The 16,891-nt window shown below is 41.6% G+C and overlaps 2 protein-coding genes across 4 annotated transcripts; both read left to right on the forward strand.

Moving 5' to 3' along the window:
* Positions 1-280: 280 nt before the first annotated feature.
* matn1 (matrilin 1) lies at positions 281-5,187 on the forward strand. Of its 2 annotated transcripts, XM_030741302.1 has the most exons (10): positions 281-463; positions 1,681-1,865; positions 1,959-2,123; positions 2,221-2,443; positions 3,334-3,462; positions 3,561-3,733; positions 3,832-4,063; positions 4,155-4,307; positions 4,391-4,471; positions 4,595-5,187. In XM_030741302.1, exons 1-10 carry the CDS (start codon positions 379-381, stop codon positions 4,642-4,644), a joined length of 1,476 nt encoding a protein of 491 aa, XP_030597162.1. In that variant the 5' UTR covers positions 281-378; the 3' UTR covers positions 4,645-5,187. The 2 variants fall into 2 exon arrangements, with proteins under 2 accessions (XP_030597162.1, XP_030597163.1); XM_030741303.1 differs by lacking the exon at positions 3,334-3,462.
* Positions 5,188-6,194: 1,007 nt separating this feature from the next.
* On the forward strand, positions 6,195-16,437 carry sesn2 (sestrin 2). Of its 2 annotated transcripts, none has more exons than XM_030740839.1 (11): positions 6,195-7,032; positions 7,835-7,900; positions 9,408-9,596; positions 12,281-12,463; positions 13,683-13,910; positions 14,102-14,240; positions 14,317-14,432; positions 14,578-14,661; positions 15,273-15,379; positions 15,472-15,616; positions 15,887-16,437. In XM_030740839.1, exons 1-11 carry the CDS (start codon positions 6,697-6,699, stop codon positions 15,971-15,973), a joined length of 1,680 nt encoding a protein of 559 aa, XP_030596699.1. In that variant the 5' UTR covers positions 6,195-6,696; the 3' UTR covers positions 15,974-16,437. The 2 variants fall into 2 exon arrangements, with proteins under 2 accessions (XP_030596699.1, XP_030596700.1); XM_030740840.1 differs by lacking the exon at positions 6,195-7,032 and adding an exon at positions 7,367-7,490.
* The last annotated feature ends 454 nt before the right edge of the window (positions 16,438-16,891 follow it).

Here is a 16,891-nt window from a genome sequence, read left to right on the forward strand (position 1 = left end):
ACATACTGTACCCACTCAGGGACCAGAGCGCACACACAACAAAAATTTACTACCTTCACATACACACTTACCTATCCATCCTAGCCATATCAAGATGTGTTTGTCTTTCCCTGCCAACAGTTTAAGGTCCTCCCAGAGCAGGTATTTCCTTCTCTTTCCCACAGGCACACACTCATACATGCACACACTGCAGCTTTAGAGGGGGGCTGTCTGTGGGCTGAGTGTGTGAAGCTCATGCATTGATAACCTGCAGCTCAGAGGCACTTGGTCTCACTTTGTGGCCGTGTCCATCGCTTGGAGCTCCCTTCGCCTTCCTTTCTGCTTCCCACTCTCGGACCGTCTGCGGCCACGCTTGGACCCCCCGCCTTTGTCGCCATAATGCCTATCCAGCCATTTTTCCTGCTGTTGCTTGGCCTAATAGGAGTCCAAGCCAACGTAGATCTTCGCACAGCTGCTGCCATGGGTAAGAATGATGACCTTTAACCCCTAAAGCCTGAGTCTCAACTCCTGTTGATTGTGTGAAGCATTACTTTTAACACTGGTTCACCTTTTATCTTCACAAAATTGAACTCTTGAGAGTAATAAACTTCAAAATAGACATAGCTTTAAAAAGTGAACAGGAGTCAGGTCTCAACAGGGGAGAAATATTGCTCTTAAGGCCAATGCCTTGTAGGTGAAGGACATAACTTTTGATTGTTTGAGTGATTACAGTCTTTTTCTCGTATCCACGTTTGTGTGATGTGTGTGAATAAGCTGGTTGATGTACCATAATATATTTTGGGGGAGAAAAGGAAAACAACAGGTTTTTTTGTTGTTGACAGTAATTTTCTGTATTTATTATAGGCATTTTAGAATGACAAGTAATGGATTGGGAGAGACAGGTCAGTGGATAGTTGAGTCAGTTATTGTTTTTAGGGTCTTTCTAGTGGTTAAGTAGTCAACTTTGGGTTGTATGTGCACATTTTGGATGATTGTTTTAGCATGGAGTGTGGCCGTTGCTGTCTGTACATTTCAATGCAGGTCTTCCAAAGACTTAGAGGTCTACAGAAGGAGAAGAGGGAGGAGAGAGGTGAAGGGTGAGAAGGGAGATCAGTGACATTCAGTAGATGCTGGATGTTCACTCAAAGGGGCCACAAATGCCTGTGCTCACACTGAAAATCCTACCAGAAGAGCAGATGTATTACTGTGGCAAAACTGAGTTTTGTTCACCGCTCAAGTTAGCTTCATCACACTTTTTCAACTCAGCATTTGTTCTGAAAATTCAGCGTCAAGGTCCACGTTTTTTGTGAAAATGTGACCACATCTCACAGCTCTCAGTGGAATCTGATGATGCATTAATTTTTAATATATCTATGTAAGAGATACCTGAGAGGCTTTCTAAAAATTCTTAAAGCAGGCCATTGGCTCTTTTTGTGTCCTCCATCCTGGTTTTTCTACCTAAGCCTCTCTCTATCTCTACCTTCACCTATCTCTCTCTCCACCCTTGTTCCTCCTGTACACATCTCACCACCCTCCATTACCTCTGCCTTCCCCCTTTCCTCTCAACAGCCCTTGTTACCACCCTCCTCCCTTCTGATTTTCTTTATGTCCATCCAACATGATGAGGAATATTTTATAACTCTATAAAATTTATATGAACTGTTATGATGACATTCTAATTGCCTTTCTCTCCATGTGTAGCGGCAGGTTTGTGCAAAGCCCATCCCACCGACCTCGTGTTCATCATCGATAGCAGCCGGAGTGTTCGTCCTTCGGAGTTTGAGCAAGTTAAAGTCTTCCTGGCAAAAGTCATTGAGGGTCTGGATGTTGGACCCAGCAGCACACGTGTGGGAGTTGTCAACTATGCCAGCCGTGTCAAGAATGAGGTTTGAACACGTTTGAAAAATATTTCAGATATTTCCAATTTTTTCTTTCTTTTTTCTTTTTACTTCACTCACTATCCTATTATGGAACTTTAGGTGTCTCTTAAGACTCACCGCACCAAAGCCGGGCTGATCAAGGCCGTGACCAAAATTGAGCCCCTGTCCACTGGAACGATGACCGGCCTGGCCATCCAGTTTGCAATGAACGTGGCCTTCAGCGAGGCTGAGGGTGCGCGTGCAAAATCTCCTGATGTCAGCAAGGTCGGCCACAGATTTAGATGTGTCTGTGCATGCAGTTCACCTCTCCCATAATCACAAAAATCATTTTGTAATATATTTTGAACCCTCACTGTCACAGGTCGCCATTATTGTGACAGATGGGCGTCCCCAGGACAATATAAAGGATGTAGCTCAACGTGCGCGAGATGCCGGCATTGAGATTTTTGCCATCGGTGTGGGACGTGTGGACATGAACACTCTGAAGCAGATGGCCAGCGATCCTCTGGATGATCATGTGGACTATGTGGAGAGCTACAGCGTTATTGAGAAGCTCACCAAGAAGTTCCAGGAGGCCTTCTGTGGTAAGAGGGGAGAGGGAAGAGCAGAGAGAAGGGTTAGAGATGTACAGTAGAGGTACAGAGGCAGCAGCAGGAGAGAAGGATTCATAAGGGCTAGATGAAAGGCAAAAAAGGCAGGGTGGTAAAAATTATATGCACACCTTCATTCCTGTGGAGAGAGAGCTGTCCGCTGCCCCCTTATACTGAGGGTAAGGTGTCTGGACTGTCAACCTTTTCATTCCAATTTATTGTTCTCTCCCTTTTGTCCTCTGCTTCTTTTCGATAAGATTACAATGTGTTCATTCAGTCATTCAGACTCATTTAAAATTCCCCACAGCACGAGGGCATTAGGGTAGAAACAACCTTTTGGAAAGAGATTTAATCCTGTTCTTCAGTCAACTCTCGCATAACCGAGAGGCGAGACTGATCTATCTATAATTACCGATCCATTAGTGCCAATCATTAAACTGCTAATTAGTGATGCCCTTCGGCGCTCCCAGTCTGCAGAAGCTTCGACTGCCGTTTGCTTCTCGCTTTGCCGCAGCCAGTCTCGCTGCAGATGGAGAACACGAGAGCAGCATGATTGTAGTGTTGGATTGTTACTGGACGAGCCTGTGCATCACGTAGAAAAAACAGATTTTGTTTATTTACTGCTGCGCCCATCTTTTCCTCCTGTTCGTTTTAAGGCTCCACTGGATTCTTGCATCATGCACATATATTAAAACCTGTTGAGGTCAACTGCAAGTCACAGTGGATCATTAAAAAAAAAATCAGTGCTAAAATTTCCCATTCTCAAACTGACATAGTTTCATTTCTCCCTCTAATCCCACCCGCCTGCTCCCTCTTTATATGTGTGCACCCACCTCCATGTATGGCACTCTGTGTGTGTGTGTGTGTATTGTGCATACATGCAGACACAGTGTCAGACCTGTGTGCGACTGGGGATCATGACTGCGAGCAGGTATGCATCAGTACCCCAGGATCATACAAGTGTGCCTGCAAAGATGGCTTTACCCTCTTGGACGATGGTCGCAGCTGCAGTGGTGAGTGTGTGTTTACCTCTGAAGGTATGTGTCCAAACATGATAAACATGCTATGACATTAACATTACCCTTTGTGTGTTTGTTTCTGACATGACCAGCTTGTAGCAACTCTGCAACAGATGTTGTTTTTCTGATCGATGGCTCTAAGAGTGTGCGTCCTGAGAACTTTGAGCTAGTCAAGAAGTGGATCAACCAGATCATCGACAAACTGGATGTCAGTGAAAGCAAGGCTCACGTAGGACTGGTGCAGTATTCCAGTGCAGTCAAAGAGGTATGAAACTGTTTTTTTGTTGGTTTTTTTTTTTGTAACATCAGATTAAGCATCCTTGTTTCCACCTTTATCATCATCCTGATTCTGTCCCACCACAGGAGTTTCCCCTGGGCCGCTACAACAACAAGAAGGACCTCAAAGAAGCTGTGAAGAAGATGGCCTACATGGAGAGGGGAACCATGACAGGCCAGGCTCTCCGTTATCTGATAGACAGCAGCTTCAAACCTGGTCAGGGTTCCCGGCCTGGAGTCGCAAAGGTGGGCATAGTCTTCACCGATGGACGTAGCCAGGACTACATCGGAGATGCTGCCAAGAAGGCCAAGGAAAACGGTTAGTGGGAGTGGGAAGGCTATGCCTAAAGTAGACTAACAGAATACATATTTATGCCAGTCAGATGAGGGAACAAGTGTGTACATTACAGGCTTTAAGATGTATGCTGTCGGAGTGGGCAATGCCGTCGAGGATGAGCTGAAAGAGATTGCCTCTGAGCCGACTGGAGAGCACTACTTCTACACCGCCGATTTTAAGGCTATGACCCAGATAGCCAAGAAGCTACAGATTAACATCTGTCCAGGTGAGAAGTTTATAACAAGCACTGTGAGTTTATTTATTTCAAAAATAACATGAATCTATAACCTGTGCACTCTGACTCCACAGATGAAGACCCTTGCGAATGCGATTCCCTTGTAAAGTTCCAAAAGAAAGTTGAAGTTGCCCTACAGGCACTAACAAAAAAGCATATCCTTTATGACGGATGAGACGTCTGAGAATGGCATTTTGGGAGGGAGGGCTTTAAAGTCGTTGTTACATTATCTGATTTATTGTTTGTTTTCACAGTTTCTAACCTTGACAGAATCTTACTAGAGAGTATGTCGAAGAGGATCGCCTTGTTGGAGAACAAAATCGTCTAAGGACTCACATCCCTAACAAACACACACACAAAAATTTTACTTCCTGTAAAATATTGAAGACAAGCCCGTGTGTGTGTGTGTGTATGTATGTGTGTGTATGCGTGTGTGTGTGTGTGTGTGTGTGTGTGAGAGAGAATCTGGACCTCAGCTCTCCTACCCCTCAAAACCACCTCTTGTTTTTCTGCGCTTCTGCTCTTACCTCTTCTACCCTTGGGACACAAAGCGCCAGTTACCACATAAACATGCCTTTGTGTGTGCGTGTGTGTGTATGTGTGGGCCCGAAGGTCATCCTCCAAAGCCAGGCTGTGTGTTTGCTAATAAAAAGTCTTCCCTCATAGGGAAACGGTGATGGTATGCCGAAGGGTTTTTCTTTGTTGCTGCCACAGCGCTGAAGTTCCTGAAACCCCAGAGAGTCTGTGTCTTGTCATGTTACACTGAGCAGCACATCACCTTCACTTGTTCGTCTTGTTTATATGTCACTGTCATCTTTCCCTATTTCTTCCTCTTCAGTTTTTGTTTCTCCTGTCATCCCCACAAAAGTTATCTGGTATTGTATATGATATATACAGGTAAATTAATATAAGATACACGTGTGATATTAAGGTTTCCTAAATAAAGGTGATTCAGGAAGTAAACAGAAAATTGTGAAATCATTATGTGTCACCTTAGAATTAGACATATACACATACAGACACAAAGACCTTTAATGTAAAGGATCATTATAAAACATGACTTCAGATGGCCAGGCAGACTGGGCGGGTATTTCCAGCAAAAGCTCGGTGACCTGATTCAGCACACAGACCATTTTAGGTACTTCCCAGGTGGCAACGTCCAATACAAAGTCCGAGCTGTTTGCAGTAAAGTGCAGGGTTCCCGTCTAATTAAAGGATTACTGCAGTTGTGGAGGTGCTATAGTACTGAAATAAACAGAAAATACATCAAATAGTCCATCATTTTGATTAAATTATAAACTATTTGACTTAATTTTATTGAGCTGGATAAATTAAAATGATAAAACGAATCACACCATCATCCATACTAACATTTGCTGGTGTCTGTTTCATATTAAATGTTAAAATTAGAACTTTTTCTTAAATAATAACCTTGATTTTTATATATCCTTTATTTATCCACATAAAAATACTCTTTGAGATTAAAAATTTCTTTTCTCAAGCGCAATCAGGCCAAGAGAGCAGCAGAAATTGTAACAAATATAACAGTTCTATAAAGATATTAGTAGTGGCCAAAAAGAACTAGATAGAGTACTACAATAATGCAGAGTTATAAGGATACTTGCAAAACAGGTCATTTCTTTATTTGATAAATAACCCCTTCATAAATACTTACATAAATACATAAATACGTACTTGATAAATAAATTACTTCATTAATATTTCACTACCGGTGATATTAGCCATAAAATAAAGAACACCTGAAACGAGCACTACTTTATAAAGAAAAGAGAGTGGTGGATACACAGGTAATGTGATTACAAATTAAAACGACGCTGCCGCCTGCTGTTTTTCACAGGGAAGTTTCGCACACGTCACGATGACGTTGCACAAGACAAGAAAAACACTCCAATATCTGAGCGGAAGGACCGGGTGAAAACTGAGTTATTCTCCGTCAAACTGATTTTCGAGTTAACTTAGTATGTCGAGGGAGCTCAGTTCAAATATAAAGCAGCGACTTTATGTTGTTTTCGCACTGGCGGAAATGGTCACAGGTGCTGCTGAGAGAGTCTGCAGCATCTGCTAACAGCAGTGAAGCTAGTTTAGCGAGCTAACCGGCACCCCGCACTCGCGTCCAGGAAGCTCGGTGTGGGGAAAAAAACGTAGGTCCTCAATGAAGGTGGTCCGTCGGCGTTAATGATTTGTCGAGCGGATGACTGCGCAGTAATATTAAGACAGCCGGCAGATGTCTCAGAGTCTTTTGCAGTGAAGAAAAATCAATGTTTCCATCGTGCTAACGTTAACGTTTAGTGTTAAAGTCAATACTTAAGCTAACTCCAGCTCGGTAACGACAGGTAGCTCAACCAAGGTGCTCCGGGACATGGCTAGTAATCCCGCGGCTGCCTGCCAGGCTAATGGAGAGAGCAAGCCGATAGGAGACTCAGCTTCTGGGCTTTCGTGTTGTCACCAGTCCGAGTCTGAATCCGATGCTGGATCGACGGCGAAGAGCTTAGCTCGACTGTGCAGCAGGAACGACGGGGAGCGGAGTGCGGCTCTGGAGGAGCTGAGGCAGGGGTTTTTCCTATGTTTAGACGGTGACCGGCACGGCTCGGAGCGACTGAGTAAACAAACTCTTCTGCACCTGCTCCGGCTGTCCAGGTCTTGTCCACTGCAGGAAGTACGGGAGAGAGCCATCGAGCTCCTGCGGACCGCACAGGTAATGTATTGGTTTGCAGACTGCAATTGTAACACAGGGAGGTGGGAGTGGGGAAAAAAAAATCTTAATTCAACACCAGTCGTGCGCATTTTCTAATACTAAAGGAGTCTGAGATATTCTCGGGAGCGCTGCTTTCGCTGTGCATTATAACTTTCTAAGGTCAGGTTTGCCTTACTCATCAGCTGATGGTCATTATTGCTACCGGACTGCTGGTTGTTTCATCAGACTGTAGGTGATGCAAGACGCCGCAGCTGTGTGCACAAAACAAGAGGGCCGGGCACGCCCCCTCCCGGTGCTTGAAAAACACTCCGCCAGCAGACACACCCCCGACTGACTCCTTTCACGATCCAGTGTAGCTTCTAGAAATAAAAAGGCAGGCTGGTTTGAACGCATTAGATTTGTATTTGTGTTTGGAATAACAAACGGGGTAGCGTCCAGCGTCCGGTAATCCGATGTCGGTGAGTTTTAACGCGCGGTTTGGTTAAAAGTTAAGTGTAAAGCGTGCCAGTTATGAAACGGGTGTCCTGTTACAGTGAAAAGAAGGTCTGGGGACGTTAAAGAAGGGTTAACCGCTTGTTTAGCTGAAAATATTTCCTATACGCATGTCAGATGTTAGGTAGATGTTAAATAATGTTGTTAAATGTTCATTTGTGCAAGGAGTGATGCATGGATCCATTTTAGGTGAAGTCTGGAAAAGCTTGTCCTTCAGTGTCAATTAAATTTTGATTTAACTTTAAAGTAAATACTGTTTTTATTTCACAGTATTTCATCTTTATATCTCTGTCTTCTTTGTTATCTCTAGGAACAAGGAGTTGAGGTACCTCGGGCTCTGGCCTCAGGGCCAAGTGCCTTTATCCCTGCAAAAGAGGTGTGTATGTGACTTATTACAAAGTAAGTGTGTGTGTGTGTGTGTGTGTGTGTGTGTGTGTGTGTGTGTGTATATATATATATATATTAGGGGTGGGACTCGATTAAAAAAATTAATCGAATTAATTACAAGCTTTGTAATTAATTAATCGAAATTAATCGCATTTTAATCGCATTTCAATATTTGACATGAGAAATATTAATTTAAGTTTAGTTGATGAATAAATCAATATACATAAGCTTAAACTTCAAAATGTTGTTTATTTTCCCACCAGTCTACTACACAGACCAATGAAGGGTGGAAGTGCTCCTGTGATAAGCAAACTCCTGAAATTAAAGTTAAGCATCATAACTGGATAGTTTTATTCAACATTAATGTCTCACTTGTTATAGTTGGAAATTAATCATTCGCTCAGCTGTATTCCTTGATGTTGAAATGTGTTATGCTTGTTTTAACAGCTTATTTTGAATTAAAGACTTAAAATTAAACCACAAAAAGGAGAAAAAGTTCGTTCTCCGTTTAACAGCTGCTTTTACACAGCTGTGCTTCACACTCACGTTGCTAGGCGACATGAGCTACGCAGAGGTGACGGCAGCTGATATGAAGGCTAGCCGCTCACTTCCGGCCTTTGTGGTGTTCGTGGGCTGCGAAAGACGTGGGCCGGGTCCTTCGCAGGATGCGGCCCCTAATTTGGACATTGTGCGTCGATATAATCTGTATGCCGGGAACTCGCGCACTGAGAAACGTTCCACGGTGCAAAGTGCGATTAAAATGCGTTAAAATTTTTAACGCGTTAATTTCCCCGTAATTAATTAATCGAAATTAACGCGTTAAAGTCCCACCCCTAATATATATATATATCTCAATCAATTCTTAGGACATTAATTTTGCATTTTAAACATGTATTTTTAAGGTAAGTGATAGGTGGCATTTTCAAAGTTGTTTTTTCCACTGGTTGGTGTCAGGGTGGCACACAGCAGGCCTTAATCTCAAGATTTTACAGGGCTTGTTGCAGGCTGCCAGCATAATAAACACTGAATATAACAGCTGTTTCCTTGAATATATGTTCTTATGGATGTAATTTAAATAAATGCATATAATTGTATTAATTGTATAGAGGTTCTAAACCTAAATGTTTTAATCCCCACTGGCTTAGTCTTATCTTTTTTTTAAAAAACATACTTTATTGTGTCACTTCATTTTAAAATAGATTTTCATTTTTAGAAACAGACATGCGTAATAACAAAGCAGCCATGCTCATTTAAATGAGGCTAATTTTTCTGCTGCCATACTGCACTGCCTGTTGCATTTGCCAGATGCAACACCGGAACTGGGTTGCCAAAGCCAATGGCTGATGCAAGTTTCATAATGTGATTCACTAGGACTTGTTCCCACAGGAGAAATTGTGTTGTAATTATAATCTTTCCAGTGATTTTAAACCCCCATGAAAAGAATTTATTTTATCTAAGTTAACTTAGCAGATTTTTGTCTTGCTTTTTCTCTTTAGATTTTGAAAGAAGGTCCAAACCAGGATGTCCTGATTGAATCCTTTCTTTCACTGGGGCGTGTGGATCATGTCACCATGGTGATGGCAATGCACCCAGAATATCTCTGCTGTTTCCTGAAGACCCAGCATGCTTTGTTGGAAATAGATGGCCCCTTGCCCCGTCACTGGAGACACTACATTGCTGTCATGGTAAGAAAAATGTTGGTTAGCCTGTGATGTCTGTCAGATCAAGTTTAAGTGTAGTAAGGATCCTGAGGCATCTTCCCAAAGGTGCACCTTTAATTACTTTAAAGGAGACCTAATTGCTTCAAATTTTGAAATCTCTAACATTTTTCAGAACACTGATCTGCATCCTTTAGGGTATGTGTGCAATAGTATATGTAATTCCCTAAAGATAAATCATTATTGTGTGTACTTCAGGTTTGTATATGCACAATGAACTGAATAAACAGATCATTGTGCACATGAGAGTTAATGCTTACTGCAAACAGATGAGACTGTTTGTTAGATTTTCCATCATAGCTTTTTGTTTCAAGCTCTGATACTTGAGGTTAAATAATTTTTCCAAAGATGGATATTATTTCAAAATGCCTATGGTTCTTTGATCTGCATTTAATCTTTCCCTCTCTTTTTTAAAAATCTTAGACTAGATATTATTTGAGTTTGATTATTTGAGAAACAGTCTATCCGTTCACACACACACACACACACACATATACACACACACATATATATATATATATATAAAATTAATATAATATTTGTATGATTTAAATGTGTAAAAAAGGCTCTTTTTGTTTTGTACTTGAATTTATCAGGGTACTTTTGTCATAATCGCATAGTTTTTTTAGAGGTATTTTGAGTATTTAACCAGTACAGAGGGTACGCAGACGCACTTATTTGCGGTCCTTCAAAAAGCTGTCTGACAGCGATGATACTGTACGTAGGTAGAATGCTGATCGGTTGAAAAAACTGGCTTGTGAAGGGAGTCAAATGGAAAGTGAAAGAGAAACAGCAAAGCTCAATCATAAAGTTTTCATTGTTCTTAACACACTCCACCACAAAGAAGTCCTTTGTATATTATTTCTGTCTTCCCTGCAGCTGGGGCTAAGCTAAAGAACCAAAAACAGCACAAGCACAAACATGACAAGCCTACATTACCAGCTGTTTCACATATTTTTGATAATTCCCCCAACCTGATGGTATGATGGGTCTGCACCTACAGACTACCGGGGCACCACGACCTTAAAAGTCTAGCTTAAATGATTACAGTAGCAAGCATTGACAGTAATGGCCTGTTGGAAGTAGGGATAGAGTGAAATAGCAATACAGCAGCAATAAACTGAATCGCTTCCTCTTGCTCTAACAGCTACACTGGTGCTAAATACTGACGTTACTATTATTAAAAGCTGCAGGCACTCTAAATATATTTGATTTACCAGACTCACAACTTCATTGCTTTTTGTTGTAGCATGTAGTAAATTCACAAGAGGATAAATGGACAGTGTGGGGAAAAAACAAATGAGAAAGCTAATTAATTTAATGTCATTAAAACACCAGAATGTAGTGGATTATTGGATAATTCCTGTTTCTTCTTCTTTTTTGCTTTTTATGAGTATTTTTCATCCTTATTATGTGTTGTGGATGCAGATGTATTTATGCATTGTGGATGGTCATCTTGCCTATTCTCAGACTGTTGTAAAGCTCTGTGAAAAGCCTTCAGTCCAAACTTCCACAATTAGGGTGCCAACAGCGGCTAGAAAGACAGAACATATTTTTTTGCCCTATTAGCTTCTAACTGGCTCCATGTTAGCTCCAGAACTGGATTTAAAATCCTTTGCTGCCACTTTGCTCCCAGGCTGCATGTCTGCTTGTGGCTCCTAGAGTTTCTGAAGTAGAATGGGAGACAGAACCTTCAGCAATCGGGCCCCTGTCCTGTGGAATCGGCTTCCAGTTTGGATCCAGGAGACAGACACCCTCTCTACTTTTAAGATTAGACTGACAACTTTCCCCTTTGATGAACCTTATAGTTAGGGTGGGATCAGATGACACTGAAAATTTTTTTATTTATGCAGCTATAGGCTCAGGCTGCTGTAGGACTGACTGGCTTCCCCACTCCCCTGTTTTCACTCCTGATGCATTGACACCAACTTCTGTCCCAACTGATCATGGTGGGTAGGTGGATGCCCGTCCCTGAGTCTGGTTCTGCTGGAGGGTTCTTTCCTACTGTTGCCTAGTACTTGCTCATAGGGGTCATCTCATTGTTGGGGTTTTCTCTCTAATATTGTAGGGTCTTTTATCATGTAATATAAAGCACCTTGGAGCAACTGTTGTGAATTGTAGTTGTATTAAATTGTAGTTACCCTTGTGACCTTAGGAAATGCAATCTAGCTTCAGTTAGATGTCAGTACTGTATGTGATATTATGATGCTCTGCCATGGACTTGTGTCATGCTTATTGGGTGTTTCCAGTGTGAAAAATTATATTCAGTTCTCGGCTGGACTAACTGAACACAGATTTGAGATGTGACTATATATTAGTACAATATAGTATTTAGAAAGTAGCAATCTTTATACTTAAAAACTGTATTCAGTTAGGCCAGCGAAAATCTTCAGGGACATTCAGATACTGTATCACAGCAATACAGTAGGATTGCCAAAGACTGTTAGTACATGTATAAAGGCAGCTAATGTCATTTATACATCTTCTGTATACATTACATTAGCTGCTCTTGTAATTTTAGAAATAGCCTCAGAGTATTCTACCTGTTGTGCCTGAGTAATATAGCTGTTACACACAGATCTGCGATTCAGTGGTATGGGTACTGTTTCTCTTTCCTCCTGTTAACTTGGAGTGTTTCTGGTGTCCCACAGGCTGCAGCTCGGCACCATTGCTCATACCTGGTGCAGCAGCACAGCGCAGGCTTCCTGGAGGCCGGAGGGGAGGAGAGCTGGCTAAGCGGCCTGGAGCACGCTCCCACCAAACTCCACAGCCTGCAAACACTCAACAAGCTGCTGGCACACAGACCTTGGCTCATTACGCAGCAGCACATCCAGGTCAGACACATCTCCCACTCGCCCACACACTCTCTGTGTCTTATTCCAGCTCTAATTTCTGACTTGAATCCAAACTCACTCCCTCAATGACTCAGTTGCTACTCCCTGTGTGCTAAAAATTTAATTGTCTACCCTATAAAGAACAGACACTATCAGTTTGCATGAGCACTGGCAGGGGTAATTTTGATACCTAGAATTGTGGGACTTTGGGTAGGAAGTAGGCCTGAATGAAACATCAGATTTTCATTTAATAATTGTCATAGTCAAAAGAACTCACAATGATAATATGATTATATTTAGGTATAAGAAAAAATAAGAAAGTAGGGATTTGCGTCTGTCTACAAGAAGTTTCTAATATTAGAGGTAATATATTGGCCTCTCATAGTAGTTTATCTAGTGGTGGCTGCACAGATGCAGCTGTCATTGAGAAAGTGTTGGACTTTGATGCTTGAGCACAATCACTGAGTTCAACTGAACTGTGCCTGGATTCACCTCTTTTTAGTGTGTAAGTGTGCACGGAGATCAATCAAGACTTTTAACATTAATCATTAGGGATTATAAGCTGCATTGTAAGCAAACCTGAGAACCACTGACGTCTCAGAGAAACTCACTGAGGATTTAACGTAAAGCTAATTGATGCCCTCAAATTTGGGGAAATCTTTAACAAGATATCAAAGTGCTTCCAGTGCAATTTTCACTGTCTGAAATGCCATAAACAGAAATTGTTAAATCAGATCTGTAGTGCAGACAGGCAAAGCAAAAATACCAACAAACACCAAAGTGGAGACAACCCCAACAAACTGATCAACAGGCTGACTATCCAGCAAACATACAATCTAAAACTGTACTAGATTAGATGAAAGTTGTAGCCACTCTTATTCACTCCAACCAGACTAGTTTTAAAGTAACTCATTAATACTTGCAAACTCAACAATCTAATGCAGCTTTCCATCAGTAAATCTAACCTGGTAATTATCTTATTAGATGCAGGAAAAGCCTTTGATAGAGTAAACTGGAAATTTTCTTTTTGCAACACTCCACAAATTTGGGTTCAGACAATCATTTTTTAATTGGATGAGGGCACTTTACATTTCACCAACAGCCACAGTCTGTTTTCCTTGTTGCACGTCCTTGTGCTGTTGCTCTGATTAAAAAAATATTTATATTAAAAAAAAATCTAAAGCTGTACTTGCTCAACATCTGTCTCTGTGACTTGCAGGAGCTGGTGTGTCCTGGAGCAGAGCCCCGCTGGTCACTGGCTGAACTAATACACGCTGTGGTGCTCATGGCACAAGCTCACTCGTTGTGCTCGTTCGTATGTGGCTGTGGTTTAAACCCAGAACCCGATCACACTGGAGGCTACACTTTTCAGCCTCCATCACCTAGTCACTTTCCTCACAGCCCTCACAGTCCTCACAGCCCGGTTCCTGAGGATGGCAGGCAGGAGGTGAGTCAAACAGTCATTCTGATCCCAAGTATAACAGGTTTAAAATGACAGGTAGAATTATTTGATTTAAATCCATTAGACGCACCAGTTTAGTAATAGCAAGACAACTGACAACTGCTCATTAAACAAAGGAAACTGTGAATGACATTTCAACAACAAAGTGCCAACTTCATTAATTTGATCTTCTCCAGCTGACTAATGGAGCGATGGAGGTAGAGATGCTGATGAAGAGGATGGTGGAGCTGCAGCAGCAGCAGCAGGAGGAGGAGTGCACACAGGAGGAGATGGTTACTCGCTTTGAAAGGGAGAGGAGCGAGAGCATACCTACAGGTACAAATCTGTTTACCGCTGTATCACTTTGTCATTCACTTGTTGACTCACTACTTCCTCTCTGTTGTTTGTTCAGCGGTCGTGAGGGGGGCTCCACCTGACCTGGTGCTGCATCTTGTGGAGGAACCAGAATTCAGATACGAGGACTTTGCTCCCAGAGGAGAGCAGTCACCACCCACCATGCGAGCACAGGTAGTTTGGAGTGTTTTTGTTAATAATAAGGCATACTTTCTGTTTTTAAATGTATTTCAGAGTTACTATAGTATAAAACACCTCTTAGGTGCTTGTGTGCTTTGTTTTGTAGACAGTAATGTTAGTGTTTGTGTCTCATGTGCAGGACTATTCATGGGAGGACCATGGCTTCTCTCTTGTCAACAGGCTCCTGCCAGACATGGGTCAGCTGCTGGATGAGAAATTCCAGGTACCAACACATTTCACCAAATACTACTACAGTAGTAAACACGAATGAGGTGATTTTAAAAACTACAAAGCTTATGTGTGGGTGACATGAAAGGTCTGTCTTTTGAAGTGTGTGATACACAATTTCACCTAGCTGAAACTAAGAATTGGATGAGATATTGTTGACCTCTGTGCTTGTTTATACAATTGAAATAAAATTGCTTAGTATCAGGAAAAAAGTGGGTGGGGAATACATGTGTATTGTAGAACAGGGTTTTCCTGGTTAGACTGGCAGAAATCTCTGTATTTCCAATGATTTCAGACCATTTGGTAAATAAACAAGCAAAAACAATATATATATATATATATATATATATATATATATATATATATATATATATATATATATATATATATATAATTTAATATAACCAATATGCTACATCCATCTTTTATGTACATTTTTTAACCCGCTTAAAAAGGATCCCAAGTAGACATCATTTGTCACAAGCATTGCAGAGATGAGTGGGTGTCTACAAAACAAAAAAACTTTCTGGTTTTTGGTACCGTGCAGACCAAATGAAGCGAGTTTGAAAACGGATGAACTGAGCAAACTGTAATGTGAATTTGCAGATTGTGAGCAACTTGACCTACCACAGGATGGCCATGCACGAAGACGTGGATACTTACACTCTAAGAAAAGCTCTGTGGAACTACATCCACTGTCTGTATGGAATACGGTGGGTATAACGCTGTCACCCATCAAAAGTTCAACCACCTTTAACATTTCTTTACAGTGTCATTAACATTTATGCCACTCTGTTATGTCCAGATATGATGATTACGACTACGGCAGTGTGAATGTGTTGCTGGAACGCTCTCTGAAGGTGTTTGTGAAAACCATGGCCTGTCACCCCGAGCAGACCACAGCACGCATTTACCACGCCTTCTGGAGACACTTCAGACACTCTGAAAAGGTATGACAAGTTCAAACAGGCACTTAACCTTCTTCAGTCACGTATCATTTGACATTTTAACACGTCATCTCTCTTTGGTACCCTCAGAATCAACGAACGTATCATTTGGCATTTCAGCATGTACTTCCTTTTTTTTTTTTTTTAAATGTCATCAGAGAAGGAAGTGTTACTGTGTCACCTTGTGAACTGAAGGAAATGACATGTTTCTTTTTGTGTGTGTGTGTGTGTGTGTTTTTTTTTTTTTTTCTCCCTCTTTTCTTTTTTTGGCAGGTTCATGTAAACCTAATAGTGATGGAAGCCCGGCTCCAGGCGGCACTTCTTTACACCTTACGAGCCATTACACACTACATGAGATGACAGCCTCAATTCACTTGCACACATTTTTGCAGATGCTGAGCCAGCTGTGATTTATCACAGTCCAATCTTGCACACATACACACACACACACTAAAGTGAATGTTTGCTTATTCATATCGTATGTTTCAGTGTTAATATTTTGATGCTGCTTTGCGCATGGGATGTTATCTATTTAAATTGTGTTACCTATTTTTGCACTGAAGTGTATCATCAGGTTTTGATTTCACACTTGAACATCAAGTGGTGCTGTCTTGCACCTATCTGTCACACAAAAACAATGTTGTATTCCAGGTGTGGCAGTGGAATTAGGTCTGGCATAACAAAATCATTTAATCAGATTATTTTCTCTACAGAATGTTTATCTGAGAAACACCATTGATCACACCAGTACTACTCATGCCTCACCCCTCTCTGTCTGCAGCACACTGAGGCTGAGATAAGGCAAAAAAGCTTGTATTTTTATATACAATAAAGTTACTTTGTTATCAAAATCAAAGTGTTGTGGATTTGTTTGAGTGTGAAATTGTTATACTGGGGGATTATGTGCAAGCTTAGTTTAATTAAGTTACATTAGCAAACCGCAAGATGGCGACAAAAGCTTATTTTTATTTTATGTTATTTCTATCAGACAAGTTTTGGACGTGCAGCTCCAATTATAACGGTGCGTCAGTAACATCCGTCTTGTTTCTGTCGTTGAAATATGCAAATCAGCCCGAGAAAAGGAGCTGCTCCACTCCTAAAGCATATGTTGCGCTTCTACTTCTCTTGCACGCGGATGTCACACATCTCATTCAGTCTTCCTGTGGTTCACGCTAGTTTAGTAAACGTGCGAGCTCACTGCATTTGCGCACCGTCCCCGCGTAGACACTGCAACGCACTCCCCCAGTGCCGGCTCAGGGTTTCAGACTGTGGGCTACA

Source organism: Archocentrus centrarchus, chromosome 11 (assembly GCF_007364275.1).
Source record: "Archocentrus centrarchus isolate MPI-CPG fArcCen1 chromosome 11, fArcCen1, whole genome shotgun sequence".
Classification (NCBI taxonomy): domain Eukaryota; kingdom Metazoa; phylum Chordata; class Actinopteri; order Cichliformes; family Cichlidae; genus Archocentrus; species Archocentrus centrarchus.